Below are 19,646 nucleotides of genomic sequence, written 5' to 3' on the forward strand. Positions count from 1 at the left end.
GCATTACAATTTCCAACATTTTTCTTGCTTCTTGGTATGGAATCGGATAGAACTCTCACGACATGAGCTGTGGGCTAGCTCGGTCAGGTGAGTGCTGGATAGACGGGTACGAACAGCCGTCTACCGCCCCCTGCCGCACTTTCCTGCCGTGTGTCCAGACATCTGTTCCAAGCCAGCTCTCTCAAAGTCGTCTCATCAGATGTAGTCGAAATACTTCCATCATCTTCGATAGAAACCCCATCGAGTTATCCTGAGATAACAAAGCAGAATATCCCAGAAACCGACCATGGCATCTGCATCACGAGGCGAAGCAAGTGAGCTAACAGACCCTTCTACTCCCAGTATGCTTTCTTTCTTTTCCCTTTGGAAACCAGTAGCAATTCGTTTATTTACGTTCTGCCTTTCAGAAGCACTGCTAGACTTGGCCGCAGATGCACAGGACAAGATCTCAGAGGCTACTTCCCCTGCTTCGTTGGTCATCGACAGAAGTATCCTCGACAGATTGGATTACCACCTTAGACGAGACCCGCCACCTTTGTCATCCCTCACGGTTTCGTCTCGCCGCCAACTTGATTCAGCCGGGACGGCGCTATGGAATGCTTGCACGCGGTTGATGAGGCAGGCTGATGGAAGGAAAACGGGAGAGGAGAAACAGAGGTTGCTTTGCCGGGGTGTGTTATGCTCTGATTTAAACTCTTCTTCTGCTGCTGCTGCTGCTGGGGAAACTAACTTGCTCGGTCGGATTTCTAGTGATGACTTTTGCGTTCCTATTGCTGGAAAGTAGCACGGCAAATGATGCAAACAGGACTTCAGGTATACCTAATGACTCCTTTTACACTAAATGGACGTGAAATAGGCCGCTAACTGCTATATTTGCAAGATAATGCTAGAGTTCTGAAGGTAGCATTGAAAGCTGCCAGAGTTTGCTTAGGTATATCCCCATGAGCTCGTTCGTCTTTCATCGTTATATATTCTTGCTGACGTAAAGATAGATACCAACCAGCTAAACCTGACTCTGAAAGTGCTCGAAAGCGCAGCAATGAGATTGGACTGTCTCGAGAGGTTGTGCCATAGTACTAATGAAGACCTGATACAAGCGCTCTCCGCGGAGTACTATATGCTTCGTGTCATGCTGGTAACAATTCTACCTGCGTTCTGCACCCGACTACTGAAAATGTGTCTAATTAGCTAGCAGTCGTGCCGCCAAGGAAAGCTTGACGTCTCCGAGTACTTGTTTTCTAAAATCCCACGATCAGCTGTCAAGAAAGACCTGAATCTAGCGGAGCAACTTGCAGACCTCTGTTACGATATCGGTAAATGGATACTTTCGAACCGCAAAGCTGATCTAGCAATCACATGGCTGGAGAGGGCAGCTGAAGCAAACATGGGGTCGAGCCAGACCCTTGAGCAACCGAACGCCAATGGGAACGATATGCGGCTGGTTATTCTACATGCCATTGGTTAGCTATATCTCCTTGAACAACGGTTTTGAGTTTCTGACATGACGAAGTGAGGGCAAACCTTGAGATCAACACGGAAGAGTCGTGGAGCAACATAAGAAGAGTATTGGAAGAGCTAAACAGGGTAAGCTCATGTCCTTGGACCGGCAGAGAGACATATGTTCAGCTATTCAAGGACTATGGAGATAAATTGCCCTTTCTGGTGCTGCAACTCGAAGTCGCCAGTAAACAAACGAACCCGGAGTATCAGAATTTCTATAATAGTGAGTACACCAATTTATTAATCCATAACTATTGAAAGACACTTACCCGCTCATTACAGTCCTCCAAACCGTAATTCGGATACTGGATCTCACGCCAGAAAAGATTAAAATGTATGTCTTCGATGTTACTTCCAGATCACAGTTCATTAACACATGAAGGGTCCTACATTATATCCAGAAGCTCAAGGATTGGAGGTAAGTTCTGGCCTGCTACGATGTGTCAAATTTCATGTGCAAGGTTTACAACTTCGCAAGCGTGCAACTATCTGCGGAAACTCTTAAGCAGCTCCTGCAACGGCTTGCTTTGGTCAGCAACGACGAGTGGGTAGAGAGAAGTTTCGTTACATTAATTTGGATGTTGACCACCTCATTGCCAAACGAGCAAGGTAGCTTGGACATTCTCAATGATACAGCAGCCGTACTTGGTGACTGTTGGAGAAAATCGTTGAGTACAGCGGCGACGCATGCTTCTTTGATTGTCAGTCCAAACAACAAATGGAATATTCAGCTATACTGACGCAATTAACAGCTTCTCTGGAAGAAGATCGGTTCAGACTTTTCTCAGAACAATTTATCGATAGCGGAGGAGTGGTGCCGATTTGCTCAACATCCAATTTTTCAGCAGTCTGGACTGAATAATATAGCGAAGATCCAGAGGTTGGACTGTTGATACTTTGAACAAATTAATCATAGCTTATCCGCGTCAGGAAACTGATTCTCTGCGCCCTTGAATGTCCTAACACAGCCTTGGATCGTCGAATATTTAGTCAACTGCAACCAGAATCCCAGTCTACTCCTCTTACGACTTACTTGATGTACAAATTGGCTTTGAAAGATGGAGATCTTGAATTAGGTAGGAATAACATGATTATGTATGTCACATCTCATTTGACAAAAGAAAAGGAAAGGCTTGCCTCGAGTCGCTCTGCAAACTGGACAAAGAAGGCACAACATATATTCTCGCTTGTGTAGCAGAAGCACAGAGTTCTGGGAGCACACGACAAGCAATCGACACTTTACAGCAGCTCTTAGAAAGATTGGACTGCAGTCCTGGCCATGGGATTCACTTGCCTGCTCTGCTTCGGCGAGTTTTCCTCTGTCCATGGCAATGCTCGTGTTGCTAACGACCTTCAGATGCATTGCTCGTCTTCATGCACTCGAGCTGAGAAATAATGATGCAGATAATCCAGAGCTTAAAGAACAGTTATGCAAAATATTCGAAGCTGGTAGGGATTCAATGTCACAAGAGGAGATTCTGAAACTAAAATCATGCAGCGGTGATACAGGCATCCAAGCATCAGGGCTCATCTGACAACAAACCCTTCTCTGTCTCTGAGCTTGAATGGTTCTCCCGCAATAGCTATAACCTTGCTCTACAGTCATGCACTTCATGGCATCCAGGACTGGTAATACGTCTGCTGGATGCATCCATCAAGGTCAGTCTGATTAAATCGAAACGGTACTCAAAGGCGATAATATAATCTCGCAACGCCCAGCTGATGTGGAAGCAGCTTACAGATCTATATTCTCAGGCCTTTGCATCCGAAGCACAGTCTGACGCTTGTCAACGACGGCTACTCTGTGACTTTCTTGGAGCCGTTATTATCGTAGCACAAGCGAGAAAGCAAAATGATCCACCTGTTAAGGTACTTGTCCAAAATATTCATCCCTAGTGGTCTAGACTAATCTTTGACTTCTGGTCTTTGATTCTTCCCAGATAGAACAATACCTCGATGTCCGGATATATGCTGAGAGCTTCCGCAGTCGTATCCATTTATACTTGAATCAGAGTGATGACGCCGGAAACAAGTCTTGGTTGGAGAAATACCGTGCAATGATCTCATTCGATTTTGAGGCAGCAGTGCAGCTGAAGCAATGGGACACGCTTGGCTCCTTGGTTGAAGAAGCACGAACAGTGGCAGACGATATGCTATATGCCATTTTTGCAGATGTAGTTCTTAGTTCAGAAATTCCCGTTGAAGAGGCTACACGAGCTTTTGAGGTAAAGCCACTCTTCTTGACTCGGCTGCTTTTACTTCTGCAAAGGCTCAAACTAACGGTAATAGCAAATCATATATTATTTTCGGAACTCACGTCTCCCATTCCTGTCCTCTTCATTTAGTGACCGGTTACCCCGGTATCTCCGCTGCCTTTTCCAACTTGCGTCAACTCGCACCGGCGCTGAACCATCCATATGCACAACAGACACCGCAGTGGCTGAATCCGTCCTCGATCAAGCCTACGTTCTCGCCCGTGACATCCAACGTTCCCACAGTCGACAACACCCGTATCCAGATGAAGAGCTCGAATGGTTGGCCATGATGGCTTTTAATCAGGCTGTGGACTTCTACCTCGCTTCAGCCGACGAGGATTGTCGTCGGTGGGGACGAAAGGCGATTGAACTGGCAGATTTGATGCAGGGAGATAGGGGTGCGGTTGGTAGATTGCTTAGAGAGAAGTTTGAGAGGTTGTGGCGGGAGGGATAAAATATATATATTTCAATGGGTGGAAGGAGAAATGTGTGTGTACTTATGAATTTCGGAGTGGTTGTGAAACCAAGATACACTATGGTCTGGTCGAAATTATATATTTAGAGCGATGGAGAAGCTCGTTGCAGATATTCCCAAAAATTTAAGTACTTTTAGATATTACGGTAGATAGATTCAATTCTAACTTTGATGAAATCAGTATGACGGCGTGGTGCACAGCAATGAGAGGAAACCATCAGGCGATATATATGCATTTTCGTTTTGATTAAGAGCAGCGGCAGCCTTCCAAAAGGTGTGTATCTACATCCACATCTCTAATTGGTCAAAATCGAATCTTGAGTTCTCTGTCTCCGACTGTCTTTTTCTTTTTTTTTTTTTTTTTTTTTTTTTTTTTTGTTTTCCCCGTCGTGATCATGCAGGCTGCTTTCACAAAGATTTTGCTTGCAACCTACCAGCCAACAACGATGGATGATCCGGACGTTAGTTCGCACAGCATCCTGAAAAGAAGCACTATAGCCCTTGCAATCCAAGGGGCCTGGGGCCTGTCCCAAGACAGAGATAGTACAGGACAGTACAGTACAGACTACGAAACGAACTCAGCCTGGTCCAAGGCCGAATTACCGATCACAATACAATACTACTGTGGCAAATAATTTCCAATGGAATGGAAGAAACATGAAAAAAAAGAATAGGATCGAACGAACCAAACCGAGTGTGGGGGGGTCCTCATCCATCCATTTTTCTTTTTTCTTAGGAGAAAAAAAGGACGGGATTTTCCCCACATTCTCGGCGATGATAGTAATTGCGGGTATCTCTTCTAAAGGTAGGTAGGTAGTAGTAAAGGCAGGAAGAAAGAAAAAGTGGAAGGTCCTGTGACAAAGTGAAATAAAAAAAATCCCAGGAAGGAGGGAGTGGGACACAGACACAGGAAAAAAAGCGAGTGGTCGTTTGAATAAGATTTGCCTCTCCAATTAGGCATCAGAAGAGGGTTGTGTAGAAAAGGAGAACGTTTCAATGGGGACCCCATGGAAGGGCGCAGAGAAAGGGGAGGAGATTAAAAAGGGTATGCGAACAAGCTCAAAGTGGACATAAAACGAGGCGAGGCATTAAGTAGTAAGTAGGACCTTTTTTTTAAACGAAGCGCCAGAAGAAATCTCGAAGCAAGAAACAAACCCCTCTTTCATCCACCCAGACGCGCGAAAATGGATAACATGCAATCAACGGAAACATAAATGCCCCTAGTTCCGCACGGCCCAGTAATAAGAAATCCATCGCTTAATACCCTGAATGTTACCTATTTAGGTAGGTAACATGTCGAACGAGCAACGATGTCGCAGAGAACTCCACCCTCCAAACAAACCTGACCTTGGGAACCGCCTTCAACCCGGGTTTAGAAAAATCAGCAAGGAAAACAGCCTATTTGTAAAGAGTGGAACGGATATATTCAAAGCGAAGGAATCTATCCTTCACCATCCGCATCTAGAGAACGACTTCTTGAGAGGCGTCTGGAGCCTTTCCGTGTCAAGTTGGGAGTAGAGGGGGTCCGCCGTGGGATGTGGGCGAGAGACCTGCTGTGCAGAGACCGGACAGCTCTTCTGTCATTTTCCTTCCCGCTGCTGTCCGTCTCTGCCTCCCCATTCGCCTGGATCTTCTTGATTCGTTCACCTAAAGCTCGACGAGTGAGGTCCAGCTCTCGCTCCAGTTCTTTCGCCGCTCGGGGTTGGTCCGTGGAACCATTGAGCTTCCTCCGGTATGCCCTTAGCGTGCGGCACACCTGCTCCGTTGATGTATTCAAACTTCCAAATTCGCTACTTCCCACGTGCCTGGCGCGGTGGTGTCGGAAATCCATCGATGGAGACGGACGGTGAATGCTACTAGGAGTGCCGTTGGGCCCATGGACCGTTTTTGGTTTCGGACTTGGAGGTGAAGGTGACCTGCCTCGCGACTCCAACGGAGTGGAAGATGTAGGCGAACGGCGGCTTGTCGACGGTGGTGGCGGAGTAGTAGCTCCATTTGCACCTTTGATCGGTGGAGGGGCTAATGAATATCGAGATGTCCTCCTCCGTACCCGTGGCGGAGATTGATCACGCGCAGGTGTAGGGCTGTCGGCCGGGCTGTCCTGCCGTTGGAATTCGGCGAGTTCGGAACGGGACAGGATACGACGAATAGGAGGTTTGGATGCTGTTAGTTCCTTCGCAGGTGTGTCCTCGTCCTCCCGAACAACAGGCTGGGAAGGTTCTTGAGGCTGATATTGCTGTACGGAAAGATCCCATATCATGACCAGGCCATCCAAACCAGTGCTGATCAATGTCCTCCTCACGGCTGTTTTGGAGGTCGGCGATCGGCTCTCCAGAAGTAACACATCACTGACACCCTCTGTGTGACCGGATTCCCGGGCGAGGAGTACATCTCGATCGAAGTCGTATACTCGAATTGACTTGTCCGTTGTTGATACTCCAATGAGAAGTTTTGGGCTCTGTCCAGGGACTTCACAGGTCACGGTCAACGAGCTCATCACGACCGCGTCAGTTGTCTCGGCATCGGATGCCCGAAACGAGTGGATATGCCGGCCTGAGTTGACATCAAATTTTTGGATATTCCTGTCGATGGTCGACAAGACAAGTATATCCGGGTCGTCCGGAGCTAGTGTAATGGACAAAGGTGATATCTTCAAGGTGATGACCTTGGACATTATGAAAGCAATGACGGTTTTCCCATCAGTCTCCCGAGTTGCACGTTCGCGTATTATGACCGTGCGGTCAGCAGAGCAGGAGAGGAGTTTCTCGCCATCGTGGATAAACAGAAGGCGTCCCACAGCCCCTACATGTTCATCCATGGTCTGGATCAAGTCAAAAGCCCCATCTGTTTTCTGGAACAGCTGAACCATACGATCTCGACCGGAACTAGCAACTAAGCAGGTGCCAGGACCAGCTTGTATGGCAATATCTGATACCTCAGCACCATGAGCTCGAACCTCGCTAACGCATTTCCATGGCTCTGCTGAAAGGACCCTGTACGTAACAAGCATTAGTGGTGTGCAAATGGTTACATCAATGAAATTTACGGTACCTCAGGACCCCATATCTATCGCCAGCAATGAAAGATTTCATGTCCTCTGTCGCCCGTAATACTTTTAATTCGTTGGGGATATCGTCATCGCTCGCTTGAAGTTGTTCCAGCTCAACCTGTTTCGTAGCTTGGCACCGCCCTTGGATATTCCAGAAATGTACTGTCCCTCCGCTGGACCACGTGAAAAAATCAGCATCGTATATGTTAGGTGATTTGAGCACATTAACACCAAGAACAGGGTCTCTATGAGCAGGCATTGATGTCTCCTCAGGACTCTGTTCATCTTCATGGTCAAGCGCTTCAATGGGACAAACGTGAATTGCCCGTGTGGCATCAACCGTGACCATGTGAGTGGAGAGAAATCCCATAGAAATGATAGCGGGTTTCTTTCCTCTCTGGCTCCCTGAATCCCGATCCTGGGGGACAGGGGACGGTGGTGCAGATGCAACTGAGGCCCGCAAATCGTCAAGCAGGAATCTCTGTATTTTTCTACCCCGTCCTCCGAGCCATACGGCTCCCAATTCGATGTCGACCGTCAGTGATGTGACGCCAAAGCCGACATATTTGACGAGGGACAGTTTTTGGCCACCCTCAGTGTCGTCAATGAAGCATACAGCACCGGTATCAGTACAGACCACAGCCTCATTGTCAGAGACACTGGCCACGCACGTGAATGTGTTCTCGCTCAACGATCCTAGTAAGCAGTTTCTCCCAGAAAGTGCTTTCGGGTTCGAGGAGTCTGCATTAAGACGCGGCTTAGAGGGTGACCCCGGAGCCCCATCTGCGAGTCTCCAAACTTTAACATGTCGTATACCAACTCTATTAAACAAGTCAGTTACAATTCATCACATGGGTACTTCCTGGAGTGGCCATACGTAATCAGGGCTTGGCCCATCCAGCACATGTCACGGACAAAGGCGGTACATTTATTAGTCGAGTGAAGCCTAGCAGCCCCACTTTTGAGATCAATGGCCCATACGAAGAGGAAGCCATCATTCGTGTCCCCAAGGGTTGCCAGATATTGCGAGTTTGGGCTGAATGCAATACTGCGAACACCGAAAGTATGCTCGCTCAGAACTGTCAGAGGGATATCAAGCGGTGAATCTTTTGCCGTAGAGAAGATTAGCACCCTGGGATTGTAGCCAGTCTTGACGAGTTAGCCAATGCTTCATCACTCAACGCAGTATCTCATAACTTACCTCTCCGACCGCGAGAAGTCTCCCATTGGGACTGATCGCAACGCTAGTAACGGCTTTGATCTTTTCCCTGGACGACCATGTCCGCGAACTGCCTCCGCCTGACCAGTCTCCAGCGGGAGATCCATTGACAGACTGTCTAGTGGTATGAGACCTGCTCCGTGAGTCTGGTGTGGTTGGAGGAGTGGACTGATTGTAAAATGAGGTCACTTGATTGATCCCTGTCGCAGATGGGCGTGCTCTGAAAAAACGCTGGGTGATGTTGTCGTCGGCGTCGATGTCTGCTAATATGGCTGCTGATCCTGCACAGAGAGCAAAGGATTTGCTTGGTTCGTGGCTAGAGAAGCCATTGGGAGATGTTGTTGTTGTCCCTACCACCGTCTGTAAAGACAGATTCGATTGATACGGTGTGGGCTTGCTGGGAGTCCGCGCGGCTGGTCTCAAAACGGGCGAGCTTGAGGGCGTGATCTTGATCGATGCTCCCAGCCCCGTTACCTTGCTCTTCCCACTCGAGGAATTACTTGCCATCACCTCCAGGAACATGGGCCGCTGCTGGTGGTTCGATGTCCCCAGATAGTGCTGACTTTATTTGCATTTCAGTTTTGGGCTGCATTGGTCGAGACAAAGCGCCCAGAGCTCCGGTTTTCGCCGACGAAGGGCCCGGCCTCTGCCAGCAAAGGGAAGATGAGAACCAAGGACGTCGTCATGCAATCGGTGGGATTGGGCGGAGCTATGCAGGTACGAACGCGGTGACGCGAGGATTGGCGAGGACAAGGGGGGGAAAAGGTAAAGGTTGAGAAAATCGCGAAGAAGGAAGAGAAAAGCGGTCGCAAGGAAGCTCGTGAAGGAGTGACTGGGAGAAAAGTGAAACAGACGGGCGTGCTGGACACGCGGATGAAGCAGACCGCCGCACTGTAAACAGGGAGCTGAAGCTGAGTTCGTCTTGGAGCATTCCCAGGCTCCTGGGCCGACGGATGGTCCGACCGTGCGTGGTGATGTGCTGCCCCGATCCGGCTTAGAGCCAGGAACGAACTCAACGAACCGCCGCCAGAGGTAATCCGGAGAAAAGGGGGGCCAACGAGTCGAGCTCGACAGCATCCCCGACAAAGCGGTCTTATTGGTAAGTGCCTATATTATCTCAAGTGAGCTACGAGAGCCGAGTGCTAAGCGTGTGTCGAAACTCGTCGATCTGCAGTTTCCTGCGCGTCACATAGCATCAAAACGACGAACAGGGCCTGACGCTACGGCGTGCGCTTGTCGGGGGTGGATCAGCAAACAGATCATGATGTGGTCTGTTCTGTGCCGCTGCGGGGATCCCTGGCGGCCTGGGGTCGCTGAACACATCCTGTTACGCTTCTGAGAGGCTGAGGCTGGCCTTCGTGGTGGTTAGAACAGTACAGAAAGCCCGTTTCCTGGCCTCGGAAGAATGCAGCCTTCGTATCTTCCATCGAGTTGATCCCAATGTTTAGACGGTAAGCCCTTGCTTCCAAGATGCTGCTTAAAACAGGGGCTTTCTATCAATCATCAATGAGGTTGTTGGCCCGTCATAGGTGTGACATTCTTCATTGTCGCGCTGTCATGCACTACTTCTCAAGAGCAGGGGCTCACCTCCTGCCTCCCACCACTGGCGGCAGTAATATTAATCACGAATGGGCGCCTTCCGTGTACAATATTCGTGTGACAAGGCATAACACATTATGATAGGTCTCAAGAGCTATAACGTCATGGGAGCTAGCACGAGAATGACCAATTTGCTACCAGCCCGGAAGATCCTTTTTTTTTCTTGATATTATCATTGAAACTGTGACAATTGATCTGCCGTTCTTCAGTCTCGAGGTATCTGTGTTCTTCAATTTGGCGTTTGTTTGAAATCCCCCGCTCCGGAGTCGATCTGTCCGAGGGAAGCATCGGATATGAATGGCTTAGTAAGAATGATAAGATGGTGTGAGCCGGAACACACTAGTATTGATTTCAGAGATATGATATGCCCTCATTTCGTGGTCAAACAGTCCTTTAGTTGTAATTAGCCCAATCTGAAATTAAGTCTTCTACTGAGGATTCTAGTATCTGAGAAAAATAGAATTAACGTCACACAGCCGCCAGCAATTGCCACAGTTTACCTCGATGGTGGCTTCAAAAATTTCAGAAGTACGAAGGTACCACCATGAAACAATCATACAAGCCATAATGGTATTAGAACACTTGTAAGATACTATTCTTTTATTGCCATGTTTAGGTACCATAGCCAGTTGTACTCCGTACTGTAATTGCTTAAATCGTTTTCTAGGACTGCTGCAAGGCTTACCTGCTTTGTGTGACATAAAGCTAGTCTTGGATTATCCTCTGCTCGCTTATAAGCTAATAATAACAAAAATATTACCACAGAAGCATCCATTGTGGCTGATGTTTGGTAAATAATACGATTGAAATCACAGACACAGACGGGTCGCACGTGACCTTTTTTCTGATAGGCTGATCGGCCCGTCGAGGCCTTCGGAATCGGCTGTCTCGTCCGCAGGAGATAAAGCCTGATGCCATCTTCCAGAGTACCTATCAAGCAGGCAGTCGAAGGGGGTTTTTGACTTGCACCGGGTCTGCTTCGTCACATTAACGATTGCTAGACCAGAATGCCACCAACTTGCGCCGCCTCCTCCAGGCTAGCACTCTCCACTGTCCTTCGAAACATCCTCCGTGCTGAAGTCGCCTCCGAAGTACGACTTCAACGAAGATCTCTTCACACACCTGGAAAATATTTTTTGTCGAAGCCATCCTTTCATTCAACTCGCAATTTTAACATCAGACGTTCTTTCTGTTCTTCCCAGGTGCTGCGCGACTCTTCATCTGGGCAATCTGCTCAAAATGCCGACGAAGTCTCCGCCTCCGCACCAAATGAATCTGGTACAGCGCAGCCACAAAAGGTAGAGAATACGACAGTCAAGGCCAAGGATCAGTTGGATCTCTCTTCTCAAAATCTTGAGACAGATGAAAAGGCCGCTCGTTCGACGATTGCGGGAGAGAGCTCAGCGGCGACAGAGACTGCTGGACGGGTGAGTCCTAAGAAAAGCAAAGACAAGAAAACTTCTGATCCCCCTAAGTCCGCCAAGGATGCACAGAAACGCAAGTCGAAAGACGCAAAGCCCTCCGAGAAGAAGCCAGAAGGATGGCAAATCCAGAAAGCTGCGTTGAAGGAGAAGTTCAAAGAAGGCTGGTCTCCACCCAAAAAGCTCTCACCCGATGCCCTCGAGCTCATCCGTCATCTGCATTCCACCGCACCTGATCAGTTCACAACTCCTGTGCTTGCTGAGCAGTTCAAGGTGTCCCCGGAGGCTATCAGGCGGATATTGAAAAGCAAGTGGCGACCTACGGAGGGGGAGATGGAGGATCGCCGAAGACGATGGCAGAGGCGTCATGACAGGATCTGGAGCCAAATGGCTGAGCTGGGTCTCAGGCCGAAGAAGAAGAAGACTGCATACGCTTCTGACGTTCAGGTGTTGTATGATCGTGATGGTCCTAAGCCGCTCTAAGTCAACATCATGTCGTGTCATGCCATATGCCAGCTTTATCACATGTGCGTAATATGATAACGAGCCTGTATATACGTATAGTATATGGATGACGAGGTATATATTATTGAAGCGCTATATAGTGACAATTTGTGTGAGATCCTGCCAGGCTGCCACAGCAATAATAGCATTCCACTCCCTTCTGCGCATGCAATACTGCCTATATGAATTTCTCAATAAATAAATCGGAATCGAAGCTCAGTGAAGGGTCAGAAGCAGTGCTCTAGAACCGCCAACGGTCCGCAGTCCTCAGTTGTGCCTGAGGCATAAACGTCACCAGCCACGCTAAGCTCACCCGGTGCGCCACGAGCTCTCCTGTCTCCAGGTCTGCGGAGCTGTCAGGAACCACCTCTGCTGGAGCAATGCTGCTCAAATGGGATCCATTGTCGCTGGGTCGCATATAATACTCTTCTTCTCTTTCCACCATCGCCTCAAATGGTAGGCTTTGTCTGACAGCATGCCAAGGCCAGTCTATCTCTCTCCTTCGGCGCTTGACCTGACCTCCTCTACTCGCCGCCGGACCCCAGATTGCCAGCTCAGGTCCCTTCTGTCGTCATCCGCCTATATGGTACCACTCCTTCACTCGCCATGCCTTCCGATATCCAGGTTTTTGTAAAATGGAAAGAGCAGACTATCTTTGCGGGGGAAGATGTCGAATGCATAATTACCTTCAAAAACGTGGCGGAGAGCAGCACTCCAGAACCCAATGAAGCGCAGCGCACCCCCCATCAGAGGCAGTCGTCCCGCACGATCACCGCAGGTTCTACCGGTGACAACTACTTCTCCCTGAAATCCCCGCATAATTTTTTCTTTAACGGCAATAGTCGACGCTCCCTTCCTGGCAGCCCTCGGACAAAGACCTTCGACCGCTCTCACCGTCCAGCAACGTCGTTGGGTTCCCCATTTTTGGTATCTCACAGTTTCCCGCCTCTTCAAAGCCCCTCTAGACTCGGATACGGGCAGCCTTCGAACCATAAACACAAGAGATCCGTTTCGATTCTATCTATAGACAGCGAAGGGGGGAATGACAAAACTCCGGTTCCGTCGCACTTCAGTCGCCCGAGCCCAGCGAGAGGCCATGGCCGTTCTGCGAGTCTTCAGGTCCTACCGAGGAGGAATGAAGGCTACGACGAAGGCTCAACGACAGGTATTACCTATTTCACCACAAGGAGATGCCGATTGCAGCTAACGGTTCGGTCTAGCTGGGCGAAATCCCAACCGTGCTCCTCCCTCCCGCGACTCTACATTGAGCCCATCGACGAGAAACATGAGACTCGATACGGATCATCAAACCAGATTTAGCCGTCCAGGGTCCAGTACGAGTCCAGTGATACCACCTGGATCATCGAGGTCTCCGAATAAGCGCGTTGGTCCACTGCCAGCGGATTTCAAATTCCCACCGGCTCCTCCGACGGCCGATGAGACTACTGGCAGTAATCTCGCGCCCTCTCCATCTATAACTTCAGGTGACGAAGCCCCCACGCCTGCAGCATCTCTGAAATCGAATGCAAGAGATGTATCTGCTCCGCTCCCGCCTACTCATCTGCCTTCCGTTACCAGGATTATTTCCAATTCGAGCATGAACGGGAGCAATAGGAGTAGTGGAGAATTCTACTCTTTGAGTAATAATTCGTCCGAAACTCTCGAATCTGAATATGCATCTTATTCCATGAACCGGGCGCGATCGAATCTCTCACGGCACAGACGGCATTTTTCCAGTGTTGATCCCGTTGGAACTACGCGCGACACTCAAACACTGCTCATGGGATATGCCCAAATCAGTGCTTCGTTTACCGTTGACGGTTCACTAATAAACCAAGCTGCTTTTGAAGAAGTCAAGCGGAAAGGGGTTTTGGGTGGACAAGGGACCGCAGGTGGCGCCCCTGGCGGAACGGAAAAGCCTCGCAAGAGCGGTGGGCTTTTGGGCGCCTTGGGATGGAGCGCTATTGAAGAATCCATTACTGGTCTTCTTTCCAGTGGCGACCTCGATGGCCTTCGAGACATGCGAGGTGTTTCTTCCTCAAACTCGATCCCATTACTTTCCACTCCCCAGTCGCTTCTGTTCGTCGATCTTCGCCTAGCCCCAGGTGAAGAGAAGTCATTTTCATTCGCATTCAAGCTTCCAAGGGGATTGCCTGCCAGTCACAAGGGGAAAGCAATAAAATTTTCCTACAATTTGGTGATTGGCACCCAGAGACCTAGCGGTCCGAAAGAAGCTCAGCATGTCAACCGTATCAATGTTCCATTCCGAGTTTTCAGCGGTGTCAATGCGCAGGGTGATATTCTTGGTCACGATCTTATGGTTCCCTACGTAATTCTTCGGGATGAGGCTAGAGTACGGAAATTGGGGAGCAGTCCTCGCCAGGAAACGAAGAAGAGTATCAGTGGACCTACGTGGACATCTGCTCCCGAATTTCTGTCGTATGTTGACGAGATTCTCGAGCAGGACACTCGTAGAGGCTCATTGCTTTCTCCAACCAGCTCACAAGACAAACGTCCGAGCCAGGACCTCCTCAGGAGCCCTCCTTCCTGCAAAGACGCCATAGATTTGGCTATTCTTCGCAGCAATCGGGTCACAAGCTCCAATCGCAGTGCGAATCGGTTCGAGATTGCACGAAACGGGCGCAGGATTGCAGTCGTGGTACTCAATCGCCCGGCGCATCGCCTTGGCGAGACTATCTTTGCGACTGTGGATTTTACAGGCGCTGCGCTACCTTGTTACTCCTTAAGGGGAACTTTGGAGACGTCAGAGAAAGTCAACCCTTCATTAGCTGTCCGTTCAAGTGCGAGTATCCATCGAGCCACCCGCCGCATCCATGCTTCCTGTTTTGAGAACACTCTTTTCTCCACTAGAGTGGTGTTTAGCCCCGCCATTCCCATTACGGCGACACCCACGATATTGACCAGCGGGGTGAACCTCGAATGGGAATTGCGATTTGAATTTGTGACAAGCTCGCATGCCGATGACGAACCTGGTCCCTCAGGCGCGAGGTTACTAGAGAAGATCGGAGAGGATGATAGGGGGCAGCTTTTCTCTTCCTTTGAGAACATCTCATGCGAGTCTTTTGAGATTTCTATTCCAGTGACGGTCTACGGCGAGACGGTTAGAGAGCCGTTGCCCGAAGAGAATCAGGGATACTCGATATGAGCTGTGTTTGGTCTGAATTCCGTTTGAGAACGGCATTTGAAGCATCCGTGCATGCTGGTCCGCCGGTACGGTTATGTTCGTCGATTTCATCTTTACTTTCGCGCTGTGACCAGTTCGGCAGAGCACTATTCATCGTTTTCAAGGGTTATTAGCGACACGGTTGATGCATTAGCCCTTGTCTGCACTCGTCGATACCCTTGGGCTTCATTCATATATTTAATTCAGGTTAAGGAGGGCAGTACCAGCGTTTGAAGATTCTTATAACTTTTACTGAAGCCTCGGGGACTTCGACCCGTCTCTGATATGAAAGAGATAATTCACAGATACTGAAATAGTGATGTATATATGTCATGAACTTAGTGGACGTTTTCAGACCTCGTTACGAATAAAACTGGTTAGGATGTATTTGTAGTCTGAAGGATTAGTCTCTAATGAATCATGCATGTCAGGAGATCACTGGTGTAAATGGTGCACCTTGCTAGAGAAGTTGAGTTGGATCTTCTGTCCTCACAGGGTTCCAAGGTGCTGGACTTGACACCAGTGTTCAAGCCAGAGGAATTAGTGAGTGGTACAGTCCAAGGAAACATGAACTGATATTTCTCTATCCGAGGAAAAAGTAGGGCAGAGGACAAGATGATGAGTCCCATCCTTCCCCGCGTAGTCGTTGAAATGGAAAGGCCATCTATTCTTAGAAAGTTGGCGATATGATAACCCCACGTGATAAGGCGGTCACCGCGGCAACGGGCCGGCCACCGGCAGTCTCCGGGCGGGCATCTCCAGCGCCGCCTTGGGCCAAGTCCGATATCGTGGAGAAGCGCGGTCCATGTTATCGCAGCTGTGACAGCCTGAAGCTGTCATATTCCAGACCCTTTTCGCCACTTACAGCACCCCAACTGCTAATGTTGACTTCGTGGTAAGGTCTCCTCTGCTGCATGCCAATGCCAACAGATTAAAATAATGACGAACCTCACTGACTTGTTCGGGGGCTACCCCCGGAATGCAGGTGAACCACAACCCGTCGCATCACGCGCTGGCAGAGATACATACCAGGCACATTGCTCGCAGACACTCGTTCAAAACCTCCTTTTCTTCTCCCGCGAACGTGGGATTAGGGAGCAATAATGGCATCATTCATCACCACAATGTCCGTCCCCTTTGGTTTCTCGCCCCAGCCTGGTCAACCCGTCCCTCCAACCTGCACCACCCTCAGTCAGCCCACTTCATGCAGGACCGTCAACGTCTCTCATTTTCCCTTCTCTGAACCCCCGTCATATCTATCGCCCGCCGTACGAGCTCTCAAAGAAAGTCTCCATGTGCTGACACTGCCTAGCAATGCGCGAAATAGGGGCCCGTTCAAGCCGCGTTCCGCGACCAAGGGAACCAGCAGTTACCAGCTGAGACAGTTCGCGGAGGCGACGCTCGGTAGTGGGAGTTTGAGGAAGGCTGTCAAGCTGCCTGAGGGGGAGGATCTCAACGAGTGGTTGGCTGTTAACGGTATGTCGCCTGACCGATGATAAGAAGCGTCCAGACTCGAGACTGACGTCCTGGCTTGGGGAACCTGCAGTTGTCGATTTCTATAATCAGATCAACCTTCTCTATGGATCGATCACGGAATTCTGCTCCCCTCAGTCATGTCCGGAGATGAAGGCAACAGACGAGTGAGTTGGGCGAGAATCAACGGCTGGAAGGGCATATGATGGTTGACGCTGGACAGGTTCGAGTATCTCTGGCAAGATTCGGAGAACTACAAGCGGCCGACGAAGATGTCCGCTCCGGAGTATATCGAACATCTGATGAGTTGGGTCCAGGGCAACATCGACAACGAGCAGATGTTCCCGAGCCGAATTGGTATGGGAGGCGCTTCCCCCATCTTTTGGAGTGGCATTGTGAGCTGATATTCGTCCACTTCGATCCAGGCGTTCCTTTCCCCAAGACATTCCCGAGCCTGCTACGCCAGATCTTCAAGCGGCTGTACCGTGTGTATGCGCACATCTACTGCCACCACTACCCCGTGGTTGTACACCTGGGCCTTGAGCCCCACCTGAATACCAGCTTCAAGCACTACGTCCTTTTCATCGACGAGCATAACCTAGCTAGCGGGAAGGATTTCTGGGGCCCACTGGGCGACCTGGTGGACAGCATGCTGCGCAGTGACTGATCACTGATCTGCGTTCGGGCACTGCAGTTGAGAACAGGTTATTTCGGCATCTCAGGGTGGGAGCTGACGGATAGATTTTCCTCAGCCTAAGGCGTGGAGTCAGGGCAAGGGTTGGGAGCGTTTTCCATCAGGGTTGCAGCACTGGCGTTTTATGGGTTGCGGAGCGTGGTATGATAAACGGTTAATAATGAGCATCTACGATCGTATCAATACAGCATGATATCGACTGGCTGGTATATGCGTAAACGTCGTATGGTAGACTCTTAAGGTTGTGTGTCGGAGCAGACAGGGCGGGCGGAAGCCGGCCCTCGGATGCGGCGCCACGTGACCGCAGAGCCCGTGTGTAGAACTTCGGACGTCGACTCGATAATCATCTCAGGCTATCCGGAACAGCAGCGGCCATTGAAGCCCCCCGCACGTCGTTTGCACCTCTCGCCCATCCCCAATCTCTCCTCCTTCGAGGTCCATTTTCCTCTACCGACATCATGCTGTCCTCTCGCGTCGCCCGCGCGGGCCTGCGTGCCTCCGTCCAGCAGTTCTCCTCCGTCCCTCGCACTGCCGCTGTCAACGGCATCAGGACCTACGCCACTCCTGCCCAGGATGTCAAGCCTCCAGTGGCCCTGTACGGTGTCGATGGTACCTATGCCAACGCTCTGGTATGCGCCCGCTCTGCTCCCAGTGCCATTGAATAATTACATCCCCGCCTTTCCGATGGTCCGAAGTTCTTTCTTTACACAAGCGAAAACGCAAAGCGGAGTCAAAAGCAAAATAGGCTAACCATTGACCACCCTCTTTTTCTCTGGTCGTCGCTATAACAGTACACTGCCGCCGCAAAGACCTCGGCTCTCGAGCCCACCTCCAAGGCCCTGGCCACGCTGGGCGCGACCTTCAAGAAGGACCCCAAGCTCACCTCGATCCTGAACGCCCCCACCCTGTCCAACGCCGACAAGCAGCAGATCATCCAGGAGCTCCAGAAGATCGCCGGCGCCGACAAGGCTGAGATCCTCAAGAACTTCCTCAACACCCTCGCTGAGAACAACCGTCTGGGTCTCCTCGAGGGTGTCTGCGACAAGTTCGCGACCCTGATGAGCGCCCACCGTGGTGAGATCGAGCTTGTCATCACCAGCGCTCAGGTGCGTTTTTTTCTTCCATCGTCCGTTGTCGAACGTCATATAGATCGACCATAGAGTGGCCTGTGCGCGAAAATTATGACGATATCATCTAACATATTATCCCACCTTGCAGGAGCTTGACAACAAGACCGTCTCGCGCCTCGAGAAGGCCGTCGCCAAGTCTGAGTACAGTCAGGGCAAGAAGCTCAAGGTCGTCACCAAGGTGAGTATCCAGACAGAGCATCTGTTCCGAAGTGGAGAGAGAGAACCCCGCAGAATGTTGACACATGTTTACAGGTCAACCCCGACATCGTCGGCGGTCTCATTGTCGAGATCGGTGACCGCACCATCGACCTCAGTGTCTCGTCCAAGATCAGCAAGCTCAACAAGGCCCTGACGGATGCTCTGTAAATGTAAATTTTTGTCATGTTTCCCCCCACCGCCACAATAACCATAACAAACTTTTGTTAGTTACCCCAAATACAGTCAATCAATGACAATATCAATATTCATTCATCCTACGCAAGATCATAACCTAACTTGTACGGATAATAGCCTCTTTGACGTTCGAAGGGGAGCTAGCTGGTACAGAAAAAAAAAACAGAGTATGAGAATGAGTTAGAAATGTTCCTGTCATATATCATATCATATCATGAGATATACCTCTCAATATATCGACCGTCCCATCTATCCAATGTATTTGGCGTATAGGCATTTTTACTTGATTCTCTTTTTCTGTTTTGGGCATCCACCCTTCTGGTGTGATCCGAAACTAGACTACTCGAGTGACTACACCTGTCAGATTAGGGATAGAAACCATAGCCTATTCCCCCCCCCCCCCCATTTTTTTCCTTCATCCTTTGCCAGTGCTGCTATAAAGTAGATAGTGCAGTTCTTGATTCCCCCATCTCAATGGGCTATTTTTAGGTAAGTAGGTAGGTATGATGGATCCGTGGTTATGGAAACGGAGGCGGAGCGGAGCGGGAAGCGGAACCCGGTATATATATATACCTTTCTCCAAAAGCGAGTTGGGGTAAGTATCCCTTGCTTCCAAGGCCAGGGCATGAGATGTAAATAGCAAGGAGGACACGGTGATCGAGAGAGAAGTATATACGGGAGATGGATGATATATACCTATGTTAGTGTACCTAACCTAACCGTACAGTACCTAACATTAGGAGCGAACGG

At 49.7% G+C, this 19,646-nt stretch overlaps 8 protein-coding genes across 8 annotated transcripts; 7 read left to right on the top strand and 1 right to left on the bottom strand.

The window, feature by feature from the left end:
- Positions 1–286: 286 nt before the first annotated feature.
- On the top strand, positions 287–1,465 carry VTN00DRAFT_6926 (uncharacterized protein; the record flags this gene model as incomplete). Its single annotated transcript, XM_069433616.1, has 5 exons — positions 287–341; positions 408–671; positions 881–900; positions 989–1,135; positions 1,196–1,465. 5 exons carry the CDS (start codon positions 287–289, stop codon positions 1,463–1,465), a joined length of 756 nt encoding a protein of 251 aa, XP_069286980.1.
- A 411-nt stretch (positions 1,466–1,876) lies between these two features.
- VTN00DRAFT_6927 (uncharacterized protein) lies at positions 1,877–3,281 on the top strand (the record flags this gene model as incomplete). Its single annotated transcript, XM_069433617.1, has 6 exons — positions 1,877–1,918; positions 1,962–2,201; positions 2,253–2,380; positions 2,431–2,576; positions 3,103–3,159; positions 3,235–3,281. 6 exons carry the CDS (start codon positions 1,877–1,879, stop codon positions 3,279–3,281), a joined length of 660 nt encoding a protein of 219 aa, XP_069286981.1.
- Positions 3,282–5,671: 2,390 nt separating this feature from the next.
- On the bottom strand, positions 5,672–9,020 carry VTN00DRAFT_6928 (uncharacterized protein; the record flags this gene model as incomplete). The annotated part of the gene is made up of 4 exons (XM_069433618.1): positions 5,672–7,223; positions 7,282–8,100; positions 8,157–8,428; positions 8,481–9,020. 4 exons carry the CDS (start codon positions 9,018–9,020, stop codon positions 5,672–5,674), a joined length of 3,183 nt encoding a protein of 1,060 aa, XP_069286982.1.
- Positions 9,021–11,104: 2,084 nt separating this feature from the next.
- On the top strand, positions 11,105–12,001 carry VTN00DRAFT_6929 (uncharacterized protein; the record flags this gene model as incomplete). The annotated part of the gene is made up of 3 exons (XM_069433619.1): positions 11,105–11,188; positions 11,300–11,524; positions 11,573–12,001. The coding sequence occupies 3 exons, from the start codon at positions 11,105–11,107 to the stop codon at positions 11,999–12,001; spliced, it is 738 nt and encodes a 245-aa protein (XP_069286983.1).
- A 627-nt stretch (positions 12,002–12,628) lies between these two features.
- Positions 12,629–15,188, top strand: VTN00DRAFT_6930 (uncharacterized protein; the record flags this gene model as incomplete). The annotated part of the gene is made up of 2 exons (XM_069433621.1): positions 12,629–13,187; positions 13,243–15,188. 2 exons carry the CDS (start codon positions 12,629–12,631, stop codon positions 15,186–15,188), a joined length of 2,505 nt encoding a protein of 834 aa, XP_069286984.1.
- Positions 15,189–15,892: 704 nt separating this feature from the next.
- Positions 15,893–16,195, top strand: VTN00DRAFT_6931 (uncharacterized protein; the record flags this gene model as incomplete). The annotated part of the gene is made up of 2 exons (XM_069433622.1): positions 15,893–16,101; positions 16,192–16,195. 2 exons carry the CDS (start codon positions 15,893–15,895, stop codon positions 16,193–16,195), a joined length of 213 nt encoding a protein of 70 aa, XP_069286985.1.
- Positions 16,196–16,309: 114 nt separating this feature from the next.
- Positions 16,310–17,346, top strand: VTN00DRAFT_6932 (uncharacterized protein; the record flags this gene model as incomplete). Its single annotated transcript, XM_069433623.1, has 5 exons — positions 16,310–16,332; positions 16,519–16,682; positions 16,753–16,846; positions 16,903–17,036; positions 17,105–17,346. The coding sequence occupies 5 exons, from the start codon at positions 16,310–16,312 to the stop codon at positions 17,344–17,346; spliced, it is 657 nt and encodes a 218-aa protein (XP_069286986.1).
- Positions 17,347–17,831: 485 nt separating this feature from the next.
- On the top strand, positions 17,832–18,869 carry VTN00DRAFT_6933 (uncharacterized protein; the record flags this gene model as incomplete). Its single annotated transcript, XM_069433624.1, has 4 exons — positions 17,832–18,002; positions 18,165–18,479; positions 18,592–18,681; positions 18,756–18,869. The coding sequence occupies 4 exons, from the start codon at positions 17,832–17,834 to the stop codon at positions 18,867–18,869; spliced, it is 690 nt and encodes a 229-aa protein (XP_069286987.1).
- Between the last annotated feature and the right edge of the window lie 777 nt (positions 18,870–19,646).

The sequence above is a fragment of the Thermoascus crustaceus genome, assembly GCF_041956765.1.
Source record: "Thermoascus crustaceus strain CBS 181.67 unplaced genomic scaffold VTN00scaffold_4, whole genome shotgun sequence".
Lineage (NCBI taxonomy): Eukaryota > Fungi > Ascomycota > Eurotiomycetes > Eurotiales > Thermoascaceae > Thermoascus > Thermoascus crustaceus.